At 47.7% G+C, this 14,546-nt stretch overlaps 1 protein-coding gene across 7 annotated transcripts in view; it reads right to left on the reverse strand.

Moving 5' to 3' along the window:
- The window catches only part of LOC118504564 (homeobox protein homothorax), a 173,177-nt gene that overhangs the window by 49,738 nt on the left and 108,893 nt on the right, over positions 1–14,546 (reverse strand). For all 7 annotated transcript variants that reach the window (XM_036039176.1, XM_036039179.1, XM_036039177.1 and 4 more), the window contains 2 exons: positions 6,568–6,694; positions 5,222–5,224 (listed from right to left, as the gene is read on the reverse strand). In XM_036039176.1, coding sequence (XP_035895069.1) covers positions 5,222–5,224; positions 6,568–6,694 — 130 coding nt within the window. The remainder of the gene's footprint in view (positions 1–5,221; positions 5,225–6,567; positions 6,695–14,546) is intronic.

The following is a 14,546-nucleotide window of genomic DNA, read 5'->3' on the forward strand; positions in this document are numbered from 1 at the left end:
ACCAGCGTGTGGACCCGTTTCATGATCTTTCTCTCTCGCCTGCGGATTAAAACCGGACACTCGTCCGCGTCCCGGACACCCCGTTGAAGTGAAGGGCTCGGGTCCCAAATGACCCGTCCCGATAATTGTAGTCATCTTGCCTTTCAACTGTGTTGTGTGGTGCAAACCACAGACAATACCTTGCGGCCGCGGCCAACATCAACCCTGGCTAGCAGCCCTGCTTAGAAGCACCGGGACAAGCGCTTTAACAAAAAAGCGAGACGGACAATGTGTTTCTTGCTCGTTTTTTTCCTGTAGACTTTTCGGTGGTTTCGTTTCACCTGCGTGAGGTCACAACACTCGCGCACACCTTGATGAGTTCACCACCAAATGGGCGGGATGGGGAATAGTGTTTTATTTGCGTGTGTGCGGAGGAGGACTGGGGTGATGTGTGGGGTAGAAACGATGATTATGATGGTTTTTGATGCTCGTCATGTGAAAACGTTTTGCGTCCGTCCGGAGCTTCGGGTAAGCCTGCTTTTTTTCTTCTCCTCCTCAAAACAGGACCGAATCCACATCGGACGACCACAAGTGTCAAAATCATTTCATCGACAACATTAACACGCACTTGTCGGAACTTGACATGTGCATGGAAGTGTGTGTGTGTGTGTGTGTGTGTGTGAATGCGGTAAGAAGGGTGAAAAATGCAATTTGTGGACTCTTCAGTCTTCGGTCGATGAGCAAACAGCTCGGAGAAAATTGTGACCCAATAATGCCGACAGCCTGACAGCAAACAAGATAGTTAAAGGGTGCGGAAAGGCATATCATAAAAATAATTTTACAATTATCGAGGGTATTTTATTGTAGTACATATGGAGTTCACAGGATGAAATAAGGATGTAATGATATCGAAAGACATCCATTTTTTCTTTGATACACGTGCAATTTGCAATTTAGCTGTCTAATTTCCCACAATAATTTTAATGATGCAATGAGAGGAGATGATAAGAGCATCACATCCATACATTCAGAGCATCGCTAGCTTTAGTAAGTAATTCATGAGCGTAGGCAATACTTTCGCTTTCATGTCGCTTGGTTTTAGGTGTTCGTATTTGAAAAGGATCTGCAATTGAACATAGTTTGAAGTCTTGATTTAAATTCTAGATCTGTTTGGTCTAGCCGTAACGAAAAAAACTCTTTAAGCGATATCCATTATTTAGTATGCGTCAAATCTTTGATGTACTAAAGATATTCCTATCAGATGTCACTGGTTTCCTGCGTAATGTAGTAATTATTTGAGGACAAACCCGAGTGTGGTCTAGCAAACTTCATATCTGTATCTGGCTGCACCCAATGCATTCCTGCAAGACCTCACCACGAAACATCTCATCCACAAAGAATCATTATACTCAACCATGACACTATGGGATCATGTGTTGGACGAAAATTATGCGTTGTAGCTCATGTCGTCCCTCACAAGAAAAAAACTATACATACGGAACACATTAACGCACATTTTAGCACAACCGAGCAGCAAAATATCACATTTAGCAACTCGTACGGAGGAGGTTCCCTGCAAAGACCCTGTGTGAACTTGTCGTTAAGCGGTTCCACGCTCCGGGAATGTCATCTGCCGCATCTGACGGATGCGGGTGTGTGCACCAAGTTAGGCGAGATACTGTCCCTTTGCCGCCTGTGTTGTCCTGCGTTTCCGTTGCGCCGTTAATTTTCGTTTTCACGTTCGTTTGGCGTGCCTTCGGGATGCGCGCAGTTGAAACCCCGTTCGGGTGCGATGAGGTAAAATTATGCAGAAAAATTGTATTTATGGACGGCGCTGCTACTGATGATGTCGCCAGCGTCATGCAACGACGCGAGTGCGTCTGCCAGCGATTCTTTCGGCTGCCTTCATTCACGACTTATGAGAAGCTGAGAGGTTTAAACACCGGCCGAAATGCCAATTTGTAGGGTGATGCACGTGGAGGTCCCCCCTGTGGACGAGCCAACAGAGGAGGGCATCTTGTCGAAAAGAGAAACTTCTCTTTCGGATTCTGAGCTGGGGGACAGCCATTTTTAGCCCGAAGCGCGGGACGGGCAAGGTTTTTCTGTCTATATAAAACATGCTCATCTGCCTGCTAGAGAGTGGGTCTGCATCACCATCATCATCTTGCTTGTTGAGTGCATCGTGACTAATGCAGTTTCATCATGGTCGAGTTGGAAAATCTTGTTGAAAACTGCTCGGTAGATGGTGGATGGAGCGCCACCGGCGCGCATGCAGAAAACCCGTACCCGACGTCCTTACCTTGCAGATCTGGTGCGGAAATATGATGTGACAGTTTGGAATATGGGATTTCTCTCGCGCTCTCGGTCTCTTGCGTCCATTCCGCCTTCCGGCCACAAACCAAGGCTTGCATCAACGAAGCAAAGGCCATAATTCGGTCCCAGCGCACTGTGGAGTGTCTTGCATCTTTCGCCCAAGGGATGGCAGTTTTTTGTGATTGAATTATTCCATAGTTTTACTTGGTGGTGGTCTTCTTTCTTGCCTAACAAGATCCGAACCCAGAAATGCAGAATAAATCGCACGTGAGGCGTGAAGATTGTTGACACACACACACATACTAAAAATGTATATGCAAAAACCAAAAACTTTTACCACCTTGAGCTAGAAACGGGCACGACGGACCGACAGCTAGAGGTGAGAATTTAAATCCATTTTCACAAGACAAGACCCACTGTTCACGAATGTTCACCGGGGGTTCCATCTATCTAATTTGGATTTATGTAGAATGTTGTCGCGCGGTGGTACCGAAGAACCGGAGAAAACCCTAGACTCTTCCGCTGGTGATGTATGGTTTTCCATTACCATGCCATGAATACCACGAGGCTTCGGACCCTCCACCAGATACGCTGGGGTCCTCCCGAGCCTCCCGGATGATGACTGATCGAATCACCAGCAAAGCCGGCGGTGTTGCCGTGTTGTGGTTCGATGGCGCCACGTCAGGCCGGTTACGAAAATCCGAAAACTGCATAACGAATTTAAAGAGCCTCCAATGAGCTCCACACCTAGCCGCCGCATAATCACGTGTGCGTGTGTGCGCGCGCGACACACATGATTGCATATTGTCGAATTTGTTTTGCATACCAAACGGACAACTAAAGCGGGACCAGCGCGCCGGCTTAAAGCTTTCCGGATCGGCAATCCGGTCCGGCTTTGTGGGGGCCCCGGTATCCTTGACCGTGAGCGTCCCGTGTAAGTTGAGTGACATTTTGTCGATATTCTTGCCTTTCAAACGTCAATCCGCGCACGAACGTACGATTTGTGCGAATGAAAAAAAAATGCAACCAAAACAAATAAAGAAATCATCCCTCCATTGTTTGGCTATGATTGATCGTTTTGTCTGCTCGAATGAATAGGCTCAGGCGGTTTGGGGCATACTACTACCCCGACCAACGCCGTCTGCCTTCTTCCATCCATCCAAGTGTTGCTACTTGTGGCGTGGAATTCGGTCACGAGTTTCGAGTGCGTTTCGAGCAGATTTATTTCACTCAAAACACTTTCGCCGTCCCGGGGGCTGTCCCGCTGACTGTCAACGGCTCAGCAGCGCTTAGATTACGGTCGGGGTGGGGTTTGTGGTGGTTCGATGATTTGGATGAAATATTTAGCCTTCGTTCGGGAATGTCGTTACGCGGGTGTGTTGTAGGCAAAGGCCAACAAGAAGCGAACATCGAGACGAAAAAAAAAAAACACGCGGAAAAGGACATAAACCGTACTCAAATTTGTCGTGCTTAAAGTTGGGACCAATGCTTATGACTTTGTTCGATGATATTTTTTTTTTCTAGTCAAAAATAAACTAACGCAAGAGTGTAAGCAGTGACAAAAAAATAAACAAATAACGTGGGTAAGCAACAGAGCACGCCTCGCTTGCGTAACACAACAAATGAATTGTCAATAGTTTGCACCGTTTTTCTAGTAGTAAATAGTAACGCCGGGAAGAAACGCACTCTCAAAGAAAGGAGAAGGGTGGGAGAGCACGGGTTCGGGGAGGTGGAGTGGGCACGTTCGCTGGCAAACGACCCGCAAACGCAAACCGCATAAACGCAAAACGCAACGCAAGTCATGAGACAGTCGAGTCATGTCCGACTGAATTATAACAGCTGATTCCACTTTAACTTGATTAATAGATACTTTTCGGCACAAAACCGGTCCTAGGCGTAGGCCATTTTTTGTTGTTGCCCCCCCTTCTCGTTTTGCACACCCACTTACCCTCCCACTTTCCTTGTGGGAAAGAAGGGATGGGGTGAAGTACTGTGGGGAGCAGTCGGATAGCGCCATTAGAGTGTCCGGCGCAAGGGCAGGAAAAAGCGGCCGGGGAGAGGACCCAGACCGGGAGAACCATCCATCTTTTCCCCGTGGTCGTCTGGCGGTGTCGGCAGGTTTTTCGGTGTCGCGTTTTTCAAGGTTCCCAATATATATATACGTACTGTTTTTTTGTTGTTGTTGCCTCCCTCCCGGGGAACTTTTTGGAACTCTCCGGGACGCCCGGGGAAATGGCCCGGAGGATGGGCGTTTGATCGTTATTTTTAACCGAATTTCGTGTTCATCCGTCATCACCGGTGTCCTTGACCGTGAATAGGCGATATTTCTTTATGCGAAACGCATTCCTCCGGTGTGTGTGTGTTGGTGACGCGCGATTACTCTGCAAAGTTTTTGCGCTACGTACACTAGTTTTGCGGTTTTTGGCCCAGGTGGAGACGGACACAATGTTGTGGTTTTGGCCCATAATCCGAGGGCGTGTGTTTTTCACGTTATTGCTTTCCGCATTTAAACGGCTCAAAACTGAAAGGGAAAGCGTTCGGAAAGGTAGTCGAAGACAACAATAAAAAAAAAACTGTGCCATGGAATTGGGCGAGAAAACGATTATCCAACAACTCGCGCAACCGTTTGACGATCGGTTCCAGCTGATTTTACTGCCCGGGATGATGATTATACACATTTCGTTCGATCGCGCGGGGGGAGAAAAATTGTGTCCAACAGCTTTAGCCCCGTTTAACGTGTCAAGTAAAGTGGAGTAACAAAAAAAGAACCACCACCACCTTCGGACGAGGCTCAACAGATTATCTTTAAACTTTAAATGTTGATGATCGATTGGACGATCGCTGCGGGATGCTCCCGCGGGGGGAGCGTACAGAGCTGCAGTTATAGCAAGAAAAAGCAAGAGAAAAACGGAAACAAGTTTTTATGCACCATCTCAACCATCCGAGTTTTATAGCTGTTAAGACAAGAAATGAAACAAGGTAGAACAAAAAAATAAAAAGACGGGCGCAGTAAAACGGAAGAGCTCTGGCACACCGAGTTGAAGAGGCATTTAATTTTTCTTAAAGTAATAAAACCGAGCCCACCACCGCATGGAGTCATGGGTTCGGGGACGAGAAGTGACGAGTGGGGAAAAAAGGCATAAACTCTACAACTTGCCGCGTTTTCTTTCGCGCCAACCAAGAAGCTTCAGGGTTTTAAAAAACAAAGTGAGAAAAGTGATAGAAAACGATCACTGGATCTTGTGGACTGTCGAGGGGGGGGGGGGTCTCATGTGCGGAGAACAAGGCATAAGAGGTCGCGGACAAAACAAAACACTTTTACTTTCCCATAAAATTGATAGTAACATCCATTAAAATGCCGTTGGATGTGTGTCCTCGGTGCGGTGCTCACCCAGAACACCACATTTAGACCACCGCCGACACATTCTCGGTGTGCGGATGTGTGTGTGTGTATGTGTGTATGTATATTTTTTAATTTACTCTGCTCGTTAATTTCCTATGCACTAAAGTGCGAGCACTCGGTGTCGTTCTGGCTTTGTAATTTCTTCTTCCGTTGTACTTCTTCAGGTCTTCGCGTGTGGATCGCGTGTTGGGGACATTAATATTTAACAGATCGCTTGATTTAACATCGCTCGTAAATAGGAAAAGAGATGTACCGGTGTGCGTTTGTGAGTGTGGTTGAGCAAACAATTGTACCCGGTCAGTGGTCAGATCGTAAGTTATCTTCACACAAGGTCCACCAGTGCATATGCCCGACTCGGAAGGAATATCTCGAACTTTGCCATTATGACCACCGGCTCCTTATCCTATGACTAACGAGCTAAATCTCTGAACTGAACTGCGCTGTGTCCCATCTCATGAATCAAGAGAATGTTAAGCTCTTGGAGACACGGAAGGCTACTGCTGATGAAAGAAGGTGGGAAAAAGTATATTGAAAGATCCCGCCCAGAACTGGAGATTTATTTTGGAAAAGTTTTGTTTTAAAGTTGAGTCGCCGTGGAGAGACTTTGAACGATCAAGGCAAGTTGCACTGCGGACAAGATCGATACCAAGTATTTAAAATCCACAATAAATCTGATTGCACGTGTCTTGTTGGGATCTTTAGTTGGGCAGTAACTTCCATGTTTAAGATCCACATAATCGGTTGAAATATTTCCATCTTCTCACCACCACCACTAATGCTGGTAATGGTGACGATAATGATGCTAATGATGATGATGGCGATGATTATTACGAGGGGATTTAAAGAAGAATAGATTGCATTCTGCTACTTACCAGCATCCGCGGGGTCCATTCCGGTAGGAGGTTGCGCCGACAGGGGTCCGGGGGTGCTTCCGGAACCAGGTGACCGCACATCGTCGTTCAGCTGCCCGGTGTATGATATCGATGAACTTGGTGGCCGCTGTAGCGAAAACGAATTGGTTTGCGATTAGTTTACACTTCCAACAATGCTTTACGCATGCAACTTGTCTATAACTACACTACAATTACTCTTTTACAACTTCAATAGCTAGCTACTCCAATACTGCCCGTAAAATCGTGATCCAACTGATAATTTGCATCGCACGAGCCTGCCTTAATCGCGATGCTGGTGAAAATGGAGCTGAAAATCGAAATTGACAGCTTTGCTCCCATGTTTTACCAACCCGATCCTGCCAATGCCAAAATCGGTATCCATAACACTGCAAAACCGAGTCAGGTAGAAAATCCGAGCATCCGAGTCGATCCGAACGGTGCTGGGCGTAAGTTCTGGCGTAATCCGTGGGCTATCGCGATTCACGCGGCCAGCGATGCGGAAAATATTGATGCGAAATTTATCACGTCAAATTGTGAGTTTTCAGCTCTAGGTGTGGGTGCGTGATGTGTGCGGTTGGTCTATTGTGTACATGGTGGAACGCGCACACGCAGGGTACAAGCGATGTTGCTGCTGTTTAGCACCAAACACCCACCCCAGCATCCCCGTATTGTTTTTCCAAGCGGGAGGGTTTTCGGGAAAAGCGCAGCAAAACGGAACCGATACCGATATTGTTTACCCGACGGCACACACACGCACGCACACCGCAATCCGCGGGGTGTACGGCATGTGAGTCGTCGGCAGGCCTCCCGGAAAGCCTTTCCACACCCGATTGCCTATTAGCGTCATATCGCAGGAAACCCGAATCAGCGATAGGGCCACAATTGAATGAACGTTTTGCTGAATTTGCGCCCTACGCTCTCGGCTCGGGGCTCATACCGCGGTGATGGTAATTTTGGGTTGTGTAGCGTAAATATGGTGAAATTTAATAAACACAATCACCAGGATTTCTCCCTTTCTCTCTTTTGACCGTCTTCAAAGAGAGCAGGGATTTTTTTCTTGCGCTTGATGCTCATGGGGAGTCATTTTCCAAGACTTTTTTTCCGGAGGGAGCTTGGCACGGGCTTGGGATAGATTTTTTTCCCCCCTCCGTGAGCTTTACCTTTGATTCTAGCAATCAGGTATGGCACGAGACTCCGCGTCTGATCGCGCCACCAGAGCGACACACACTGGTCGCTAACTAACAAACATTCGTTTCCCCGCGGGACGTCCCGATGGCCAGTTTCAGTCTTCAGAGTTATTCCTACTCACCCCGAAAAAAAGGGGTTGATTCTTGGATGGACCACCAAAAAAAAAACACAATCCATCTCCATGAAGGAGCCTTCCTCGCGGGTTAACCGCCCTAGCCAAGAAAGCGCACAAAAGACTGGGATTCAACAACAACAACAGCAAGATCACAATCACACAGAGCGCACCAAGGCGTTGGGCCTAGGCAGGGAAGAAATCCGTCCCAGGCATCGAACTGATACGCGGCGGACCTCGGTGCTCTTGCGGCCTTCTCTCTAAATCCAATGATTTAGTATCCCACTGGGATATCGTTAAAATGACTCGCTTGATACCGATCGGGGATCAGGTTTGAATTTTCCGCTTTCCCTCGTTTTCACCCCCCCCCCCCTTTCTCTCACAGCATCCTATCGCCGTATTGTTTTGCTTTGCTTCTCCATGCTTCACCGCTTCAAGGTTCGGTTAAATGGTTCGGGTCCATTGGATAATAATAATTCGGGGCTGGCTCGCGCGCGCGAAGGTCTCTGGATAAGACGCCCGTTTCAAGCGGTGCAGAGTCCTGGGGTGTGCACCACGGTGGACCCACCACCCCCCCGGGGGTATCCGATCCGAGGGAGGGGGGGGGGGGGTGTTGGACCATAATATTCGATGTACCGTGTGCGCGCGAGAGGCCTTTTCGTAATGCGGCGATTAACGAGTTGGAAATGGAAAGGAAATAATAATAGCAGCAACGAACTCGCCACCAAACACTGACAATAGACGAGCCTGGTAAGCACCGAGCACCGGTGTCTGCCAGCCAACAATAACGCCCGATGATAATAACAATATAAAACTGAATACCGCAATCGAACAAACTGCGCTCTTGGACGCGCGTGTTGGAGCCCTTTGATTTGCCTTTCGAATCACCACAGCATCGTGGAGAAGAAAAAAGCAAATAATTATAGATTTTGATGCTTTCCGTGGTTTGTTGGGTGGGAGTTCCAAACATATCAGAGTGTGGTTTTTTTGTGCGGATGCTTTATGCTCTAGCTGAAGACTTTAGGAGATCCCTCCAAAAAGTGGTCCTTCAATAGCTGTACAGAATCTTCAACGTATAGTATGGGATCATCGATCTATTTGAACGAGTGGGAAAACTCTTTTGTTTTACCAGGCAGGCGTTGATTTAATTTGTTTGTATCTTCCTTTTTTTTTGGGCTCCAGCTAAAGCAATGGCACACTGCATCCTTTTTCGAGTGGTTCACAACAATATAAATATACGGGTTTTCTTCCCTCCGCCCAAACATGTCAGGACAATGTGTCACCTTAGCAAACATGACAGAAGCGTTTGATTTGGAGATCGTTTTTCTTTGCCCAAATGTGCCTGTGTCTACCGATCCGTTTGGCGTTGCCACCGGCTTGCAGATGGGCTGTATAGCATTTTGGAGCGTACACCGCCGCCTGGGCTGTGTTGTGCACAAGTGTACGGAATGGGATTTTTCATTCCGTCGTCTGACAGCAGGCGCCATTTTGTTGGTTTTTTGGGTGAGTGCTGAAATGTGGTCTCGTGGAAAGGATGAACGTCTCTGGGTCTTTCGCTCTCCCACTCTCTTTCTCTCTCTTTCTCTGCACCCGCAAGTCCTAATCCCAGGATACTACTGGGTGCCATGGTGGTTTTCATCCATTAGACAACCGTAGAAATACGGCGAGGATTCAAGGATCTTCGCCAAACGTTGTGGTGGCACACCCGGAGATACATCCGCACCACGGGCTCGGGCCAGAATACCCAACCCGGCAAAGCGGGCTGATGATGCTGAGCGCATATTTATGTAGGACAGCTTCAATTCTGAAAACCTTTCGTGTCCTGGCCTGTGGATGCTTTGCTCCTTTCGCTTCTGCTGCCACTTGCGCCGGTTCTTCTCCCCTGTGAGCACTTTCTCCACTTAGCACCAAACGAGAACGGCGACGAAGCGGAGGGGCCTTGAGTGTACGGCGGAGGAGAGAATAAAACCCAACACCCGGTAACCTAGGGAGAGGCCCTGGTGGAGGAATGAAAATGGAACGCAAGAAGGGAAAAATGTTCTCCGACTCCGAAAAAAGCGTTCTACCCAAATAGCAGCCAGCAACCAGCCAAGCCAGTCAACTATGAAATTCACCTGTGAGTTAGACCGGAGATCCCCGTCCCACCGTCTCCATCTCTCTCACGACCCATTTTCCGAGCCTTTCTTGGGCTCTCAAGAACGCGTCCCCGGTGCCGTACGCGTTCATCTTTTTTTTTTTGGTTTGGTTCCCCCACGGGGATCGAGGGAAACTGGGAACTCTGGGAAGCCCTCTCAAATCCCACCGGGGTACCGGAGGGAATGTAGGGGGGACGAGAGTGTGAGTGCGAGCGGGTGGAGGAAATGAGTTCGCCATAAATCACCCCCCGCGATACCTGCCAACCCCGTGATGTGTTCCTATTCTTCGGCCTGCCTGTCTCGCCCTACCTTCATCGGGCTTTGGGATTCCGTTCCGTTTTCCTGGCGACCGAAAAAGCCCGGAAAAAGTCCTCCATTCTACCTTCCCGGTTCGCCACATCTCTTCCAACGGCAAGATTGAACCAGTATGGGGCTGGCGAACGAGCGAGAGAGACAGAGATTCTTTCTCTATCTTCACTCACTTTCCCATATCATCAGGTCCCCCCCCCCCAATCCCTACCCCCTCCTCCATCGGCTTTGATCCGGGGGAGAACTGCGGAAAAACAAAGAATTCTAATCAAAAAACCGTTCCAATTTCAGTTTTCTTCGTTTGCGCTTCGTTATGGATGTGTGTTGATGCTTTTTTTTTCCTCCATCTTCTTCTGCTGCTAGTGCTTCCCGTTCAGTGTCCGCTCTCGTACGTTCAAAGATTCTTCTTTTCTATTATTAGTTCCTCCCCTCCTCGTGGCTGTCACCCGCCGTACTTTCTCCCATTCAGACCCGCTAAGGAACTTTCGTAGCTCCCACCTAAATCTCACTCCACCCAGGTCCAACTTGCTGCCTGCCGGGTCTTGCTGGGTACTGTGGGCCGTTTGTTTTCCTGGCTGCCATCACATAACTCAGGCTGTGGGTCGCATTTTCTAATTTCAATAGATACACATCGCTTTCCAATGTTTTAATGCCACGTGTCCACGGGACCATGGGCATGCGAGGTGGAGAGACACAAGTTATGCTCCTTATATTTTTGTGAGTGCTCTGCTTTTTATCTCGCTCACACTTCCGCCGGTTCGGCACTACACTTCCTTTTCCCTCTGTCCGAGGGAATCTTCGATGTTAATGAACCTTCTTTTAGCTGCTGCTGCTGCTAAGATTTCTCATCACGTTTTGGGGTTGTTAGTCTTGTTGTAGAGGGATGTGTTTTTTTTTCTTTGTTGGTGCCTCTTCTCAGGATAGGTTCTGTATTTACAGCACTTTTTTTGCGTTTTCTTTTGGGATTCCCCCTTTTTTTCCCCGGTCCCCACCGTCCCATTCCCCTTCTGGCGTGCACAAAGTGCAATTTAATTTTCGGGAAAAAGTACCCTCTTAAAAGATGACGTCCAGCCAATGGGAAGCAATGGAGTTGGGGCCACCGACGGTGAGAATGAAGGTGGCGACTAAACGATCGTTATGCGGTTGGTCGGAACGAGGGGATCTAACGTGTTTTTCCTCCTGCCCAAATGGCGGGAAATTCATTCGCCCCAAACGTTTCTTACCAGAGGCACTCTGGGGAGTGTACCAACAGTAGTGTAGTTGGAGTATAGGAGTAGGTGTTGTGCTCGAGTCTCGAAATGCGTACTCTGGGGTATTTTGTTGTGCGTCTTGCTAGTTGTTTCTTTTTTGTTTCAATCCATTTTCTTATTTTAATTTTCAATTCTTAACCCCTCCGGTCCCGCTTTTCAATCGCCTCTTGGGGAGAGAATGATTCTGGGGTAAGGGAAGAAAGTGGTCCAGAGGAAGAGGGATGAGACAGCGATATTTATATTGCGGGTCTCATATTGAAATGGCGTGCGCACACACACACACCCGCTTACATATGAGCGTGTTGATCAAGAGTGTGAAAACGAAATGATCTTATTGAAAAGAAGGATTCGTTAATCCGTCTCGGTTTTCATATGCTATTTCAGCGCCGGTTCCCTTGACAACCGCATCGAACCGCCTGTCAGTTATAATTTAGATCTTCTCAGGCTGTCTGAGAGTCTGTGCCTTTCCCCCTTCAGGTTTTTTTTTTTGGTCTAACACGCCAGGCTGAGCGTGAAGTCCCAGGCCGCCGCGCACTCCGAGGTTCTGCTTGTTGGCGTCGTTTGAGCTCATATTTGGTTGAGCTTGGAAAGGCAAATCGATTCCATCTGCCGAATCTCTCGCACTGTGGAGGATTCGTTTCGATTTTGTCGAAAAAGGAAAAAAAAACCCGCCCTCCCACTCAGGTTTCTAACGCTTTCCCCACCAACCAACAGTACTAGCAATGAGGGACGAACAACATATAATGATTTGCACATTGTGTTAAACAATTTTCCATGAATATATTCACGATATGGTTCGATGGTTCCGGGAAGCAAAAGGCACAAAACAAATGCACAACAAACAAACCCCGAACCAGAACGAATGCGCGTGTTTTCCCTCTTTTTTCGTAGTGAAACAACGGTGCTCATCAAAATTTAGACACATTGAAAGTGCATTTCCGTTTACAGTTTTCAAACGGTGCATGAATGTGAAATTAAACCGACTCTCCTTACCCTCCCCCGGAAGCTCTTTCTCCAGCTCCATCAGGATCAAGGTAAAATGTTTGATTGTTTATTCGATTTAATATTGTTTTGTTCCAGTTAATGGTGAGGGATGGATGGAAACACACACACACAGTGAGGAGTGTGTCGCACAAACAAAAATCGGGCAAGGAAAACCTTCGATAATCGCTTCATTGGCCACACCGTAACACCGTTCGAAAGTGTCACTTTTAATTTCGATTCTCTTACCGGTCGAATGAATGGGGATGTATGGAGTCAAGTAAACAACCTTCAACTTCATTACACCGTTTGCTGTACACAGTACTGGTTGATTTTTCCCGATCAAGTTGGGGGGGCGGCGGTGGAAAATTGAAAACTCGTACCTCAAATCGATCGTTGTGCGAAAAAAAAGCTGACAGCAGCATTTGAAAGCCATTTAAAAAACACACACACACTCAAAAAGTGGCGAAGAAAACATGGCGTCGACGTACAAATGGCGGCCTGCTTAACCTGAGATGCGGACAGTGTTTGTGCATATGTGTTGTGGAGTTGGTGGGATGGGGATATGTTGTTGAGGGGGGGGGGGGGGGGTGGTAAAAACAACAGCACACTGCGTGATGATTGTTGTTTTGTTTGTGTGTTTGCTTGTTTTTTTTCTTTTTTCATTCTCCCTGCCACGTTGTGCATCTTACCGGTAAGCGGTCTGTGTGCCCGGTGGTGACATGGTAAATATTTTAAGTGCCTTTGAAGAATTCGCGGAGTTTCGGATCGATGTGTGTTGCAATATTTACCAAGCGTCGTGTTCAGATTCCAAATTCGAAGAGAGATATAATTGTGTTTCCTGCCCTATTTATAAACTTTCTGAGTGCCCCCCACGCGAGCGACACTCATCCTTACTCACTGTATACTTGAAATATTTCGTTTATCAAAAACTTGACGAAACTAGCTTTCGTCAAGTATGGTGTGACGTCTAAGCGTAAACAAAACATCTAAACGTAAACATACTCCCCCCCATGACAGAATGTCATAACAAAATAACTAACACGCGGTACTAACAGGACGGTTTCGCAACAGGTAAAACGCAAATTTTCGTAACAGGACGCGTGACTAATCCCTTTGCCGTTTTCAGCTTCACTACACGAGTAAGCTGATCCTCTCCAGGGTGTACATCAATGATGCGCGCCAGTGGCCAGCGGGTGATGGGGAGGGAATCGTCCACAAGGATGACCAGCCTGCCGGGAACGATTTCGCACCGAACCGCAACCTTATTGTCCTTCTGCATTTCCTGCAGATACTCAGTGGCCCAATGCTTCCAGAAACGTTGCACGAATAATTGCCAGGTAATCCCCATGTCAGAGCAGTTGGTTGCGATGATGTTTTGCTGTTGCTCACTCTGAAATAACTCAAAAAATTCTTTTAGCGCGTGTGACGAACCTTCAAGTTGTTCACGTTGTCGGAGTGTATATCCGACGGTAGCCCGCGCCGGGCTGTGAAGCGGTGTAAAGCGGCCAAGAACCCTGCAGTGGTGAGATCGCTGACCAGCTCCAGGTGAACCGCCTTGGTTGCAAAACAAAAGAACAAAAACAAATAACACTTGGCAGCGGCAGCTCTCTTGTACGTCGGCTTAAGACAAAATGGGCCGGCGTAATCCACTCCAGTAACAGAAAACGGCCGGCTCGGAGTGATGCGTTGATACGGAAGTTGGCCGGTTTGTTGTTGCACTAGGGCGGGATCCTGTCGTATGCAACGAAAACAATTACGGACTACTCCTTTCACTAATCTCCGTCCGTCGAGCGGCCAATATTCTTCTCGAATCTGGGAAAGTAATAGTCTTCCCCCGCCATGCATCAGCTTTTCATGAAAGTGGTATGCGATGAGACGAGCAAACAGATGGTTCTTGGGAAGCAGGATAGGGTGTTTGAACTGGTAGGGAAGCTGTGCAAGCTTCAATCGGCCACCCACTCGCATTATTCCTTCCTCATC

This window comes from Anopheles stephensi, chromosome 2 (assembly GCF_013141755.1).
Source record: "Anopheles stephensi strain Indian chromosome 2, UCI_ANSTEP_V1.0, whole genome shotgun sequence".
NCBI classification, from domain to species: domain Eukaryota; kingdom Metazoa; phylum Arthropoda; class Insecta; order Diptera; family Culicidae; genus Anopheles; species Anopheles stephensi.